Source organism: Apus apus, chromosome 26, assembly GCF_020740795.1.
Source record: "Apus apus isolate bApuApu2 chromosome 26, bApuApu2.pri.cur, whole genome shotgun sequence".
Taxonomy (NCBI): Eukaryota; Metazoa; Chordata; class Aves; order Apodiformes; family Apodidae; genus Apus; species Apus apus.
Genome location: NC_067307.1, coordinates 1852987 through 1869189, shown reverse-complemented (window position 1 = coordinate 1869189; position 16203 = coordinate 1852987). Strand labels below are relative to the sequence as shown.

General features: G+C 56.4%; 1 protein-coding gene across 1 annotated transcript in view; it reads left to right on the top strand.

Annotated features, from left to right (window-relative positions):
• Positions 1-13787, top strand: part of BIN3 (bridging integrator 3) — a 44170-nt gene extending 30383 nt beyond the window's left edge. The window contains exons 7-9 of the mRNA XM_051640931.1: positions 4536-4677; positions 7108-7242; positions 13131-13787. Of these exons, the coding sequence (XP_051496891.1) occupies positions 4536-4677; positions 7108-7242; positions 13131-13277 (424 nt within the window). The 3' untranslated portion in view covers positions 13278-13787. The remainder of the gene's footprint in view (positions 1-4535; positions 4678-7107; positions 7243-13130) is intronic.
• The last annotated feature ends 2416 nt before the right edge of the window (positions 13788-16203 follow it).

The window sequence follows — 16203 nt, the reverse complement described above, 5'->3', positions numbered from 1 at the left end:
AGAGTGGTCGATGCTGTTTGGATGTTGCTCACCACCCCATGTCTGCTGCCAGGGTGTTTGGAAGGCTTAGCCAGAGGCTTTGGGAAGGATTTGAGATCCTCACAGGGTTGTTCTTGCTGGGCTTGGGAGACTGAGGGACGTGTTTGTGGATGGCAAGAGCTTTAGGAAGGTTTGCAGATGGCCTTTCTGCCAGGCTTTCCATGAGGAGCACTTGTAAATAACATGCATGAGATATTTGTGAAGGCACTGGGGGTGACGTGTGAAATGCAGCAATTTATTAAGTCATCAGAATAACTTGGCAGTGGTGGGAGCCTGGATCTCCCTCTCAGCCTGGATCTCCCTCTCCGCCTGCACGGGTGTTTGTCACCCCTGGCACTTGGCTTGGGATCATATTTCTGGACACAGAGGGAGGAAAAACCCAGGCAGGACTTCAACGTGGGCAAGAAGCTCCTGAACTGCAGGTGAATTTCAGAGCTGCTGGGTTAACAGGGGAGTTCAGAGGGAGTAATTCCTTCAGGAGCTGGAGGCAGCTTTGCCTCAATCCAGGTCAGCCCAAGGAAGGAGCATCCTTCCCTGCTAGAGCTGAGCTAATCCTGCGTGGAAATTTAAGCAGGTGACTCACAGGGAGAGCTTGGGAAGAGCTTGGTTGGCATAGAGAGAGCTTGGTTGGCATGCTGGTGGTGTCTGGAGGAGCCTGATCCTTCCCCCCAGTGGTGGTGGTCAAGGACCACCACACCAAGCCCCCCTCAGCTGCCACCTGAGGTTTTACAAGTGACTTAGAAACCCCCACGCTGCTTTGCTGCTGGGCTGTGGCTGTTCAGGAGGATCTCAAGTGGGTTTCAACGCTGCTGTTCCCAACTTAAAACCCTTCAAACCTCTCCAGGGGGTGATGTGAGCACCTCGTGCACATCCCATCACTTCATCCTGATGTTCCCAGAGCCCAGGTTTGGATCCTGGAGTACCGGGGGCTGCAGGAAGGTGGGTTAGAGCTACAGTGTGTTTGATTAATGGCAGCTTGTGGGTCTGAGCTGCTCCCCCCCCCTCTGAAATTCAGCATATAATCTGTGCATGAAAAGTCCTTGTGAGAGAGTAGTTGCTGTGCCTACACAGGAACAGCCTCTTCAGATCCAGCTCTGGAGCTATTTTATTCAATCACTGCTGGGGAACAGTGTCCTTCCATTCCGGGCCACAAAAAAAATGACACTGAGTTGATACTAGGAACAAAAAGAGATGGAGGGGGGGGGAGGTTTGGGTGGGAAAAAGTAAAAATCCAGCTTTTTTTTTTTTTTTTCCTTTGTCAAACCAGATTTAACTTCAAAGTGAATGGAACTGTGTTGCTAATCATCTGCTGCGTTTGGGAGCCGAAGGGTTTGCTCTTCCCTGCAGTGGAGAGTGGGAGATGGAAATGGCTCCGTGCTAATTCTCTGGTGTCTCGTGGCTCCTTGAATGTGCAAGCAGCCTGGAAGTGCTGAGCATGGAGGGGTGGGTGAGAAGAAGGGCTCCAAGGCTGGGCCACCAGGGAAACAGTGTTGAAAAGCTGGTGTCGGGAACTGACACAGGGGCTGAGTGTTTCTTGAGGTGTGTTGAGAAGAGTTTTCCTGGAGGTGATGGGTGTGCAGGCAGTGGTGGCCACATCCAGGCCATGCTGGTGGCTTGGCAGCTCTGGAGGGGACAACTGTGGCTCAGGGTTTGGTGCACAAACCAGGAAAAGGAGGAATTCCCAGCTCTAGGCTGTATTCTCTGGCATTTCCCGGGATCAGAGGAGCAACTCAAGCTCACCCCTGTGGTCCTTGGTGAGCTGCAGTTTGTTCCTGCCCTGCTTTTGGCATTGATTCTGGAGAGGTGAGAGGTTGTGTGGTCTTGTCACCAAACTCAGGGACAGAACACAAAGCCCAGGCCCATTGGGAGAAAATTCTGCAGGAGCTGCAGCCTCAAGCTGCTGACATGAAGCTTGTACCATGGACAGGGAACGTCTGTGCTTCTGTACCAAGGAGACCTCCCAGCCTGGGGACCCCTTCCCTTCCTCTAGGTGGTCTTTACTGCCCATCTCTAATGGTCCTCAGACCTCTCAGCCTGGGGACCCCTTCCCTTCCTCTAGGTGGTCTTTACTACCCATCTCTAATGGTTTTAAATGGAAGAGAGGAAATGTAGATGGTATATTAAGAAGAGATTCTTTCATGTCAGGGTGGAGAGAACAGGTTGCTCAGAGAAGCTGTGGCTGCCCCATCCCTGGCAGTGTTGAAGGGCAGGTTGGATGGGGCTTGGAGCAGCCTGGGCTGGTGGGAGGTGTCCCTGCCCATGCAGGGGGTTGGATCTGGATGATCTTTCAGGTCCCTTCCAACACAAACCAGCCTGGGATTCTCTGACTCTGAGTTCCCTAGCCCCTCTCCCGGCGTATTTTTGGACCTTCTGCAGACGAGAGGAGATATTTTAGCAGCAGCCCATAGCCCAGGAGATGCTGAGTCCATGCATGGAGCCCAGCACAGCCAGGACCCATAAGCTGCTGTGGCATTTCAATATAATGGGGAGCAGTGTGTGGAGGTTACCATAAAAAGCCATCCCAGGGGCAGCAGCATCTGATCCGCGCGCGGGCGGCAGGGTGACGCTGGGCCAGCTCCCTGATGACTTTTCCAGGTTTGCTCCTCGTGCCACGGCCCCAGCTGCAATATTCCCTCAGTCAGAAGGAGAATGATCATGGGCTGAGCACGTGAGAGCTTTACTGGTGGGGCAGGGACCAAGCCTGGTTCTCCTGGAGCTGTCAGGATTGCAGGAACACGCCCCTGGTTCACCGTCTCAAACCAGGGATGCTTGGACTTCAGTGCTCGAAATGTAAATGCTGGGATTTAAATGCTTGAACAAAAATGCTTGAACACAAATGCTTGAACATAAATGCTCGAACACAAATGTTTTCCCTTCCCCCAGTCTCCTGGCACTTGCCCTTTGCAGACTGGGAAAGCTCAAGGACAAAAGCTTTCCCTCTGGACCCGCTAGTCCGGCACATTAGCACCCTCCAGGGTGAGCAGGGAGCTGGAAAATGGGGATTTAATAGGGGCTGGAGTGGCTGGGCAGGGCCCCTGGTGCCTGTGGTTTTGTTTAAACCCAACTGCTCAGTGCTCCAGCCCTGCATCTGATGACATCTAAAGCAAATTACGGTGCTGAAGTGGGATTTGCCTTGTGTTTTTCGTTGGGTTTTTTGTTTTCTTGTTGCTAATGTGGCCTCCAGCTTGGGTTACAGAGTTGGTTGTGTGGCTTTTTTTTTTTTTCCCCCCCATCTAAAAAGATCAGAACACTGTTTTCTTGCCTCTCAGAAGGGAAAAGCATCACCAGGCTGTTCAGATGTGCTTTTCACAACCTGCTCCTGGCCTTGACCCTCCCCCCAAAAAGTGATCCTATAGTTTGTGGAAATTAAATGAATATATCTGACCTGTTTTGTGTGAACCCAGAGCCCAGCACCAGAGCAGTCCCCTCTGGTATAATCTGATCTACTGAAATTTAGGAGACAGGAGCAATGCTTCCAGTTTTTCTGGCTTTCCCCTCTTCTGTCACATTCAAAAATATCCTCTCTTGTCTTTGCTGTCAGATGTTCATGTTTCCTCAATTTGTAACACATTTTAATAATATGAATCTTCCCTTAGCCTGGCTAATTTTTGGCTGCTGTTAATCCTTCTGTGTGGGGTAGGGAGCTTCTCCTCAGCTGGACAGACCTTCCTGGATGGCAGGCTGGGCTTTGCAACCCCAGAAATCCCCCCCCAAAATGCCTTCAGTTCATATTTATTTTGCACTTTGTATTTCTTTTTGCACTTCCTCTTTATTTCTGCACTTCGTGTTTCTTTTTTTCCACTTCAGATGTCTTTTCCCAGGACTTTTCATTCTGCTCCTCTCCCTTCTCATGCCTTTTCCAAACACATTATTGGGGAAATATCACATTACTGAGCTAAAAAGGGGGGGAAAGTTGTTTATGTTTCCCTTTTTGCTTTGCTCAGTGGAGTTAACAGCTTTTGTTTTCCGCAGCAGCTTCCGTCCCCCGTCCCAGATAAAGCAGCTCTCCACGTTCCCAAAGCCAGTAGCTGGAAGAGAGGTGGACAAAAGGTTAAAATTAAAGAATTAATGGTAAAACCATAAGGGCTGGCAGGAGGAATCAGAAGCAGGATGGGACCTTCGTGTACTTTTACCAGGTTTTGCAAAACTGGCTCGATTTTTATTATTCTGGTTTAAGAACACGCCCTTTGACACATGGATTGACCTTTGCAAGAAAAAAGCAACATGTGCTTCTAGTTCTTCCTCAAACACCGTGTCTTGGCAAGGCTTTCAAATCTTTTTCTGTCATTTAATCCTTTCTTCCAGCCCCCTGGAAAATGGGGTTTGTGTTTGGAACGGGCTTCGTTTAAACCTCTGGGTATTTTTGGCTCTGAATCCTTGGATTATTTGGGGACTTTTTGGCTAGGGGGTTGTCTTGGATGCCAGGATATCTCCCCTTCAAAGATATTTGGGCACTAAAACACCCTCCTCAAAACCTCTTCCCTTCTTTTTTGTAGGTTCAGCAGCGTGTTCCCCAGCCTGAACATGGCAGTGAAGAGACGGGAACAAACTCTCCAGGACTACAAGCGTCTTCAGTCCAAGGTGGAGAAATATGAGGAGAAGGAGAGAACTGGCCCTGTCCTCGCCAAGCTGCACCAGGTACCCAACTGCTGACGAGCCCAAATTCCAAGCAGGATCAGTGGGAAAACCTCAGGGTTGTACCCCAGGGCTTGGGAAGAGCTTTTGTGTTGGTTGGACCTCCCTGCCAAGCACCCGTTGGGTAATACGTTTTGGAAGGTTGACTTTGCTCCATGTCAAATTGTCACGTTGGGGTGTTTGGTAACAGGAATTAGGGCATTTCAAGAAGGGAAAGAGCCAGATTCCCAAAAGCAAGTGGAATGAAAGCCATGGGAGCTGGGGATACTTGGAGGAAGCCAACACACAGGGGGGGTTTCCCCACATCCCCAGCAAGCAGCTGGATGGGAGAAGGGGGGAAGATCAGAGAGTTTTGAGGCTCTAAATTTGCCACCTGCTGCAAAAATTCGTCTTGGAAAATTGCAGTAATTGGTTAACAGGAAGCTCTGCCAGATTCTTTTCTCTCCAATTTTAGCAAAATCACCATCATTTTCCTTTTTTCCCCCCCACCCCCTCCATGAAATCTACCCCAGCATTTCTCCCCACATCTCCTTCTCCAGCAGAATGTTTCTTGCTCCCGGATGGGACTTTCTTGGCATCAAACACACACGTATTTTCTGAGGACTTTTTCCCCACCAAAAAAAAAAAAAAAAAAAAAAAGAAATTCAGTTTTGTGTTTCAAAAAAAAAAAGGGCCCTATCAGCCTTAACAAAAGAGACCTCTGATTTCATAGTAAGCAGCTTACTTTGCTTAGCCTCGGTGACAAAAGCTGTGCCTGGAAAAATGGGAATGCTTTTGTCTTGGTGATTAAGCAGCTTTTAGTTATTTCATGTATCTTTTTTTTCCCCTTAATGAACTCCTGTGGCATCTAGTTCCCTCTCCCCTCCCCACCCCCCCAAAAAAAATCATCTTAACTAACCACTGTGTGAGCTGAAATGCCTGCAGGAGCCTTAAGCAATCCTGAACCTGGGATATCTGAGTGATCCATGGATTTGATGGGGAATAGAATCTCATCCAGGTGTTTCTCTTGAGCTGGAAACGTGTCTCTTCTCATTGCTCCAAGTCTTCTGCTGCTTGGTGCCCCACCTGAGCTCCACTCCAGGGGGTTTAAATGCTCCTTGTTTCATGACAGATGATGGATTTGGTCGTTTGCCTCTCAGACCTGCTGGAGCCTGGGATGATCCACCTGGATCAAGGGGCAATGGGCACAAACTGGAGCACAGGAGCTTTGACCTGAAGAGGAGAAAATCCTTCTTGACTCTGAGGGTGACAGAGCCCTGGGACAGGCTGCCCAGGGAGGCTGTGGAGTCTCCATCCCTGGAGACATTCCAGCCCCTCCTGGCTGTGTTCCTGTGGGATCTGCTCTAGGGGATCCTGCTCTAGCAGGGGGTTGGACTAGATGATCTCCAGAGCTCCCTTCCAACCCCAACTACTCTATGATTCTGTGGTGATTTCAGGCTTTGCCAGCCTGGAGCTTTGTCCATGCCACCCCTCCCAGGGTGCCACTGCTGGGCTGGGCTCCCTGCCTTTCTCCCACATCCCCCTCCCGTTGGAATGGCACTGGGATTAAGTGGCAGACTGGAACTGGTGTAATGTTTCACAGCCCACCCCCTCCTGCCCTTTTCCACACCATCTCAGAGACATTTCCCTTTCTCCCCACGCTTCTGTTTAAAGAAGGCAGTTGGATGCTCTGAGCTGAAGGTCACGGGCAAAAATGACAGTGGGGACAGGATCCTCTGGAGATGCTCTTGGGGATTGTAGGGTGAGGGGACACAGACATGGATGGGGATGTTCTCCAGCCTGGCTGAGCCTTGGGGCTGGTTTTTGTCCCCATTCTTCTGAAGGGGAGAAGACTGGCTGGTTTGTGATCTCTGCAGCAGCTTCTCTAGGTGTCCCATGGCTTTCAGAGCTTGGTTCCTACTGGGCTTCTTTAGCTGGTCACTTGGTTCCCACTGGGCTCCTTTAGCTGGTCACTTGGTTCCCACTGGGCTCCTGTAGCTGGTCAGTTGGTTCCCACCAGGCTCCTGTAGCTGGTCAGTTGGTTCCCACTGGGCTCCTTTAACTGGTCACTTGGTTCCCACCAGGCTCCTGTAGCTGGTCACTTGGTTCCCACTGGGCTCCTTTAACTGGTCACTTGGTTCCCACCAGGCTCCTGTAGCTGGTCACTTGGTTCCCACTGGGCTCCTTTAACTGGTCACTTGGTTCCCACCAGGCTCCTGTAGCTGGTCACTTGGTTCCCACTGGGCTCCTTTAACTGGTCACTTGGGTGCCACCAGGCTCCTGTAGCTGGTCACTTGGTTCCCACTGGGCTCCTTTAACTGGTCACTTGGTTCCCACCAGGCTCCTTTAGCTGGTTGCTGGTTGTCTTTGGGTCCAAGCAGAGCCTCCTGGCCTCTGTCCAGTCTGCCCAAGGCAAGGACATCTTCTAACTCCCCATCCTTTCTCCTTTCCCAGGCCCGTGAAGAGCTGAGGCCAGTCAAGGAGGACTTTGAAGCCAAAAACAAGCAGCTCCTGGAGGAAATGCCCAAGTTCTACAGCAGCCGCATCGATTACTTCAAACCCAGCTTTGAGTCCCTGGTCCGAGCACAGGTGAGACACTGTCCCCAGTCTGCCAGGCCCTGCCAAGTGTCCCTTTTGGTGGGCACCCTCCCTGCAGAGCCTCTGGGGTCCCACCTGGGGGTGAATCACTCCTAGAGCAAGGGGAAGTGGAGTGTTTGTGAACACGTGTAACACGCAGCAGATCCCTGCCCAAGTGCTGGTACCTCCAGGACTTTAATTATGGGGGAATGGGGAAGCAGTGGTGGGACACTGGGTTGGTCACCACCTGGCAGAAGAGCAGGTTGGCATCTGCTGGTGCCTGCGGTGATGGTTGTCAGGTAGAATGGACAGGCAGAGGTGAGTTTTGGTTGATGTGGTTCTGCCTGGTGTCAGGGAAACTCCTGATGATGTCCTGTCCCAGGAGATTCCCTGCCCAGGGCAGTTCCAGCCCTGGATCTACACTGCCTGCTGGCATTTGGTGGCTTTATTCATCTGTGTCTGTCCTGTCCTTGTGTTTGTAGCCCTGAGCTCAGGGTTGGATCTTGTTTGAGATGATGATGATCCGAGGGCTGGAGCAGCTCTGCTCTGGAGACAGGCTGGGAGAGTTGGGGTGTTCAGCCTGGAGAAGAGAAGGCTCCAGGGAGACCTTAGAGCAGCTTCCAGTGCCTGAAGGGGCTCCAGGAAAGCTGGGGAGGGACTTGGGACAAGGGCAGGGAGGGAGAGGAGAAGGGGAAATGGATTGAAACTGGAAGAGGGAGATGGAGGTTGGAGATGAGGAGGGAATTCTTGGCTGTGAGGGTGGTGAGAGCCTGGCCCAGGTTGCCCAGGGAAGTTGTGGCTGCCCCATCCCTGGCAGTGTTGAAGGGCAGGTTGGATGGGGCTTGGAGCAGCCTGGGCTGGTGGGAGGTGTCCCTGCCCATGCAGGGGCTTGGATCTGGCTGATCTTTCAGGTCCCTTCCAACCCACAGCCTTCCATGAGCCTATGATGGGATGCTCAGGGCTCATCCTTAGGCTCTCTCCTGCCTCTTGGTAACCAAGCTGGCAGGGATAGGTGCGGCTGTTGTGCAGTCTCCAACCCAAGGATTTGCAGGAAGAGGTGGCCTAGATAGACCACAGCCTGCTTGAATTCCCATCCTCCAGCTTCCTTCTGTGCCACTCCTCCTCCATCTTCCTTCTCCTCTCACCCTTTTCTTTTTTCAAAGGCTGGAGAGGAACATTATCAGGCTCTAACGTAGCTTTGAACTCCTGGCATCTCGGGCGTGCGCCGTGCCCTGGATCCTGGGGTGGTCCAGCTCCAGGAGGTGGGCAAAACCAGGTGCCACGAGTGGGCGTTTTTCCTCGGGTGTATGGGTTTGTTTTTTTTTTTTTGGGGGGGGGGAATGGAGCTGCTGTGGTGACACGGGGTGGCTGCAAGGAGCTTGCAAAGGAGCACGTGTTCCATCTCACCTCCCAGGCGGGAGAACCTCCCCGGGCGGCCGGGAGCTGCCAGCAAGTTGTCTGCAAGGCTGATTCACCCAGCAGATGGTGCCGATGCACCCTGCCGCCGCCGGGTGGGTGCTGGGGATGCTGTTCTTGCTGTTCCCTTAGCAATCGGGAGCAGGGCTCCCAGTTCCAGCCAGCGCTGAGGGAATAACCAGACTCCCTGGAGCCGCCGCAAAATCTCATCCCTGTCCCGCAAACCCTCCCCCCCCCCTTCCAACCCGGCTGCTCTCTGTGGGTGGGTTGTTTGGATGAGACCTTGGAACCTGGAATGCCGCCTGTCCTGGCTGGGTGTTTGGGATCCTCTGGCAGTTTCTTTTGTCCCTCTGTCCTTGGGCACCCTGTCCCTGCTGGCTCCCAGTTGGCTCCTGCCCTGGCGAGGGGGGAGCGACGTGCTGGGGGTGCCGGGAGATGCGAGCGGGGAACGGAGCGTGATTCCATCCCCAGCCTCTTCTTCCTTGGGAACCCTCCAGTTTTGTTTCTTGCCTTCAGGTGAGGATTTTAGGGAGAGGAGGGGAGGGAAATCTCATTTTTAGGGGCAGCGTCATGACAAAGCTGAAGCATCTCCTGCAGGCCAGACTGAAGCTGGTGCCTGATGGATGCTAAAGCGTGTCGCATCCCGAGCTGGATGGGAACTGCATCCCTCTTCCCTGTCTCTGCTGCTGGCAGGAGAGCTCAGCACTTCCCCTGATGAGCAGGGCTGGGCTCAGGGCACGTCCCCCCCAGTTCAGAAGCTCTTTCCCAGGGGATTGCACAGCGTTGCCTCCATCACAGGTGGCTGAAATAGAGAAGTGCAGTGATTTGCCCAAGGTAACTTCCAGTGGTGAGCCAGGAATAGCACCCAGGAGCCCTTGACTCACAGTGGTGGCTGCTCACCTGCAGGGACCCTGGGGGGGACACAGGGGGGCTGCTGCTGTGATGCCAGGAGCATCCCCATCCCAACATCCCAGTGGTGGGAGGCATGAGAGCAGTGACAGGCTGTGCTGCAGCTCCCGGCCAGCCCAGTTCATCCCACATCTCTCCCTGTGTTCCTCACTGAGCTTGTTCAGCATCTCAGGGGTTTCCTCTTAGTGGAATTTCTGTTTGCAACCTCCAGGAGTGAGGGTTGGCCTGTGGGGCTCCAGGGTTGCATCCCTCAAGGAAAGGGACAGTTGGAGACACAGAGGCTGGGGTCAGCTCTGCCCTTGGCCCTGGGCAGCCAGTGTCTGGCACTAATTTTGGGGCTGTGACTCTGGGGTTGCTTGTCCCTGGGTCAAATCCACCTTTCAGAGGTGGCCCTGGGTGCAAAACATTGTGCTTTTCCCTTTCTTTATGTCCCTGGAGAAAGCAGGGGGTTAAAGTGGGACAAGTGTGTGACAAGTGGCACTGGACGATGAGCTGTGACTATGGATGGTTCTCTGGGAACACACCATGGCAAAGGGAAGGGACCCTGCTTCAGACCAGCTCCAGAGCAGCAGCTTCATGGCTTTGACCCAACAAGCCCCTCCAAGACCTTCTCTCTGGGCAGGTGGGTTCCCATGGCACAGCTTGGCTGCCAGCCCTGCTGCCGGGTGTCTCCTGATGTGTGACATGCCCCGAGCTCACAGGGGCTGTAACATTCAACACCAAATACTTCTGTCCACCCACGTGCCCCGGGGCCAAGCCAACGGAGGCAAATGTTTCCCTGGTCTGGGGACTTTGAAGTGGCCACATGAAGATGAAAGGGGGGGATTTGGGGCCCCGTTGCTGGTGAACTTCCCACCTCGCGTTTGATTTCCCAGCTGGAAAACATGGTTTGAATGAAATGGGGGGGGGAAAGATGGGGTTTGAGGGGCAGGAGTGGCCGTGGGGCAGTGTTTTGGGCTGGGGTGAGTTGCTGCAGCCCAGGCCTGGCAGTGACTTTTGTTTTGTGTAGGGTTGACATAAACACAGAGGGGTTGTAAAGGGGATCTATAGAAAATGAGGAGAACATGGTGTCCCGGAACAGAATTAGTTCAAGACAGGTGGACTCAGGGCCCTTGGCTCTCTCTCAAAGAGGCATGTTGGAGATGGGATTGGATGGGATGGGGATGGAGCATATGGCATCCATAGCTGGGAAAAGTGTTGAGCTGCTGGCAGGCGTGGTGAGGGTGACCGTGGGGTGAGCTGCTGTGGGGTCTCCTGCTTCTGGGGCTGTCAGTGTCCCTTGGTCTGGGGTGAGGGACAGGGTTTAAGCACTGGACTTGGTCGAGTTGGGTTAATGGTTGGTGATTTTCCAAGTCTTTTCCAACCAAAACGATTGTGTGTGATTGCATCCCCTCCCCACAGACACCCCCCCCCCACCTCCCTAAGGTGGTGGATTTCACCCTCATTTCCACAAGAGAAAAGCACCAGGGGATCAGTGCCTGTGGGATCTGGTTGGTAAAGCACAGGAGACTGGGATGGCAATGCATGCAAGATGCCCCAGTGGCTGCCTACTGGTTAAGCACTAGATCCTACTGGGGGAGAAGAGCATCCCCAAGGAGACCCTCTGGGGACATGGCATCTCCCACAGGAGGGACTGGGTGGCTGTGGCACGTGGGTGGTGGGGGAGCAGTGACCAGGATACTTGCTCTGGCTTGGCCGTTCAACAGGGAGGAGATGCTGCTGGTGTGGCTGGGACTTGGGGGGGCAATTCTGGAGGGGCAGCAGCTCCCCTGGCTTCCTCCAGCCCTGTCACCCTCCAGCCCTGTCACGCTCCAACACGCCGATGCCTTTTCCATGCTGGAGTTGGCAGCATCTCTTGGCCATATGTGACTGAACCAAGCCCATCTGATGCCAGGTTGGGGACAAGGGACACAGAGGGCTTGCTCCAGAGCTCTGACACCCACCTTTGCAACCCTCCAGCCACGGTCATGGAGAGTGCCAGCTCACCCGTGGCATCGCTGAGAGATAATGGTGCCAAAAGTGGGTGTTTGGGGCATGTTTGGTGCAGGGCAGCATCTCTGGATGCTTTTGGGGTGACCCGACGGTGGGGCTGTGTGTTGGTGGAGTGGGGGGGGGGGGGGGGGGGTTGTGAGGAGCCCTGCTGCCATGGAGAGGGGTTAATTAGTCACTGTGTAAATGAGCATTGATGCTGAATCACCCGACACCCGCTGCGTGGGGAGACCCAGCCCCGGAGCAGCCCCCGTGCACCCCGGTACAGAGGGACCCAGGAGAGGTTGGGGGGGGGGGGGGGGAGAGGGATGCAGGCAGCTTGGGGGGGTGGGTCCCCAGCATCCCCCCTCATCCCTGCCCGAAATAAAACATCATTTTGAGCAGGATTAGGGGGAGCTGGTCTCCATGGAGACCGTGTGTGTCTCCGCACCGGCGCTGCTGGAGATGCTGGGCCTGGGTGCCTGTTCCTGGGGGCACCACGGACATCGGGGGGGGGGGGGGGACACCCACAAAATAATTCCCTGTCCCTCCCCAGAAGAGCTAGGGGATCCCACCACCCTCCTCCCCAAGGGGAGGGGCACAGCATCCCTCAAATCTGGGGGCCCTCTGGGGGCCCCGAGCCAGGCAGCCCGGAGCCATCTGCCTGCACTGACCCATTGGCTCCCGCGCCGGAGTTAATTGGCGGTGCTAATTAGCACGTTATTAAAACACACCCCCCCCCTCCACTCTCTCCCTGCCTCATCACGCAGGGTGCAGCGATGCCAGGAGTGATGCTTTTTCCCTGTTTGCCTCCCCCCTGCCCCATCTCAGAGCTGGGCAGCGTGGGGCCAGGGGCTCGTCCTGGTGGCACTAGGGACAGGGAGGGGATGATCCGGCTGTGGTGCTGGGTGCTGGTGGCTACAGGGTGGGTGCTGGTGGCTGCAGGGTGGTGCTGGGTGCTGGTGGCAGCCCCGTGCAGGCAGCTCCCCAGATGGGAAGCGAGCAGAGAAGGGCAGCGTGTTATTAAAATGTGTTGAGTTGTAATAATCCAAGGGGGTGGTATCAACACATGGGAGGAAGCTATTTTAGAAAGAGGAATGCTAAAGAGGAGGGGGGGGGGGGTGGCTCTGGGTGCCTCTTGGCTCCTGTGGTGGGGTGGGGAGGAGACCCCCAGCCCCCTGCCCCACTCAGTGGGTCACTGAGATGGGACTGGAGCATCTGCCTGTGAGGAAAGGCTGGGAGAGCTGGGGCTGCTCAGCTGGAGAAGAGGAGCCTGAGGGGGGATCTCCTCAGTGCTGATCAGTATCTCCAGGGGGTGGCAGGAGGGGGGACCAGACTCTACTCAAGGGTGTCCAGGGACAGGACAAGGGGCCATGGGCACAAACTGGAGCACAGGAGGTTTGACCTGAATGTGAGAAAATCCTTCTTGACTCTGAGGGTGACAGAGCCCTGGGACAGGCTGCCCAGGGAGGTTGTGGAGTCTCCATCCCTGGAGACATTCCAGCCTCTCCTGGCTGTGTTCCTGTGGGATCTGCTCTAGGGGATCCTGCTCTAGCAGAGCTCCCTTCCAACCCCCACCACTCATTCTGTGATTCTCCCTCCCCCAGGTTGTTTACTACACAGAGATGCACAAGATCTTTGGGGACCTGACAGCACAGATTGACCGGCCCGGCCTGAGTGACGAGCAGCGGGAGAGGGAGAACGATGCCAAGCTGAGTGAGCTGAGGGCCTTGTCCATCGTGGCTGATGACTGAGGACCATCCTGATGACAGGGAAAAGGGGCTGGGGAACCCCCAGGCTGCTCCCCACCTTTTTCCCCTCCACTCAGGGGGACTTGAGCTCCCTTTGCCCCTGCCACGTGTGGACTCGAGGACTTGAGCTCCCTTTGCCCCTGTGGCTCTGCCTGCCTGCCAGGAGAAATGATTGTTGGGGTGGGGGGGGGGATGCACAGCAGGGCCCCCACACACACACAGCCAGATTTCTGGGTCATCTCAGCCCCTCCTGCAACCAGGTTTTTCCTTAAGGTAAGGGTCTGCAGTGGAGTGGGGAAGGAAATCACCCAACTCAGCAGAAAATGAGGAGTGGGCCTGCACCCACCCCAGCTCCAGATCCAGCCCAGGCTCCTTTCCCTTCTGGCAGGAAAAGGGGGTCACTCCTGCTGGCTGTGCCATTCATTTTGTGCCTTGGGGGGCCAGCAGCCCCCCCCGACCCTCCCCGGGTGGGGGGGTGGTAAAATCATTGCAATTAAATGTTTTGAGACATTGGGAGAGGGTGACGCTTGGGCTGCGCTTTCCGAGCCGGGAACCACGTGTTGCCACGCTCTGAATCCTCCCTGTTTTGAGCAGGAATGGGGGCAAAACGCCTCTGCCCCACAGCTGGGAAGGGGGGGTGCACATCTGTACGGTGATGGGTGCCCCCCACCACCACCCCGGGGTGTGGGTGGGTGGGGGGCAGCTCAGACCCCACAGCAGAGGAAGGCGAGGAGGGGGATGCCAAAAGGAAACGCAACCCAAGGAAAACTGGGGGGGGGGGGGGGGGGTTGAGGAGGGGGGCTGCAGACCTGGAGTGAGCCAAACACCTCTGTGTTTGGGGGGGGGGGACACGTGGGGGGCTCTGCTGCTCTTCTCCAATGAAGTTTTTGGCAGCTCTTGTGTTGGGTAAAGGGGGATTTGTTCGGTGCCAGCTCCGAGCTGCTGCCGCCCTCTGCTGCCACCAGCCAGCCACTGCCGCGGGGAGGGGGGAAACAAACACACCGGGAACCCCCCCCCCCAAAAAAAACCAAAAACCAACCCAGCAGGACGCTGGCCTCTCAGAGTGTCACTTTGAGCAAGCTTTGGAGGGGTCAGAGAGGCTGGGGAAGGGTGTGTGGGGGTGTTGAGCAGCCCCCTGAAGAGACTCAGAAGGGAAAGGGCTGCGGCGGAGCGGAAAAAAAAAGACATTGGATGTGAAATAAAGTGATATTTTGTTGCTGACCCGCTGGTGCCTTGAAGGAAGAGAAGCAGAGGGGAGGCTGCAGGAGCCCTGGCTGCTTCCCTGTGTGTCCTGGGATGAGCCACTGCTGCATGGGGTGAGGAGCTGGGAAGCAGGTTTTGGAGCATCTGGATTGTCCGTGTTGTGTCTCCCAACTCACCCCCCCCCCCATTCCCTACCCGTGTGGTTCCCATTACACACACACAACTGGTTGGAGCAAGCCCTGAGCATCCCTACGGGATGGAAAAGGGATGGAAAAGGCTCACGAGGACCCTGCCACCATCCCTGACCCCTCTGGGTCACATCCATGGATTCTCTCCTGGCAGAGACCAGCTTGGGATGCTGGCTCCCTGTGGAATCTCATTAGTTGGAAGTGGAAGGAGCCTGACTTGGAGAAGAGCTGCTCCCACCACCTCCTGTCCCACCCTCAGGGGATGGGGACAGTGTGGGTCTCCTCTCTGCCCTGGCTTGCCCCCAGACTCCCTCCCAATTTGGGAGCCCTGCCCGATGTCCAGCGGGAAAATCCTCACCCTGTGACAGGGACCTGTGCTCAGGGCTGTCCCGAAAGCCCGAGGTGTCTCGGGGGACCTTGGCTGCATCTGTGGATACTTGGGGGTTGTTTGACGGGTAGGAAATTCATTCATTGAAGCCCAAAGAGCAGCGAGTTCCGGGCGCTGCTTTTGGGAGCGAGAGGGAGTTTCCCAGGGACGTTGCCGGGAGGGGATCGGGTGGCGGGGATCGCGGTCCCGGGCGGATCCCGGTCCCTGGAAGGCGGAGCCCGGCGGCACAGGCACCTCATCGGCATCGCTTTCTCTGCAGGGGCGGCCGCCTCCAGCCCCCCTTCCCCGGCCCGCAGCCCCCGCCCCGGGTTTGGCGCCCAACGCAGCGGAGCGTGGCTGTCGGGAAGGGGCCGGGGCCCCGATCCCGCAGCCCTGATCCCGCAGCCTCCCCCTCCATCCCGGCCCCGCAGCCCTGACCCCGCAGCCCCGATCCCGCAGCCCTGATCCCGCAGCCCTGACCCCGCAGCCCTGATCCCGCAGCCCCGATCCCGCAGCCCTGATCCCGCAGCCCCGATCCCGCAGCCCTGATCCCGCAGCCCTGATCCCGCAGCCCTGATCCCGCAGCCGTGCCCCTGCCGCCCCGGCCCCGGCCCCCCGTGCCGGCGGGGGGCTGCTCCCGGGGAAGGGCCCCCCAGCCCCGCCGCTTCCCGGGGGCTCCGGCTCCTGCCGGGGGTCCCCGGCGCCGGGACGCGGCTTTCCCGGCCTGGCCATGGGGGGGGATGGGGGGGGGGGGAACATGTGGGGGGGGATGGGGGGGGGGGGACATGTGGGGGGGCCCCAGAGCGAACCCCCCCGGGCAGGGGGGCCTGGGGGCCGGGGTCCCGAGCCCGGCTGTGCTAACGAGGCGATGGCCCGCAGCTGGTGGGGGGCTGAGCCCCCCGCCCCCAGCCCAGCTGTGCCCCATCGGGGGCGGGGGCAGGACCCCCCCTGGGGCTGCCGGGAGCTCCTGCCGGAGATTTAGGAGCCAGGGCAGGGGCTGCAGCTTCTGGCGGAGGCTCTGGAGCTGCTGCGCGTCCCGGGCGCTCGGAGGTACCTGCTGGTGCTGCTGTGGGGCTGGGGCAGGGGACGGGCTGGGGGGGAAGGAAAAGCTGGGACGGAGCCTGGTTGTGTTGTCTGTGTTTTCTCTGCTGTTTTCGGGAGGCCCAGAGCG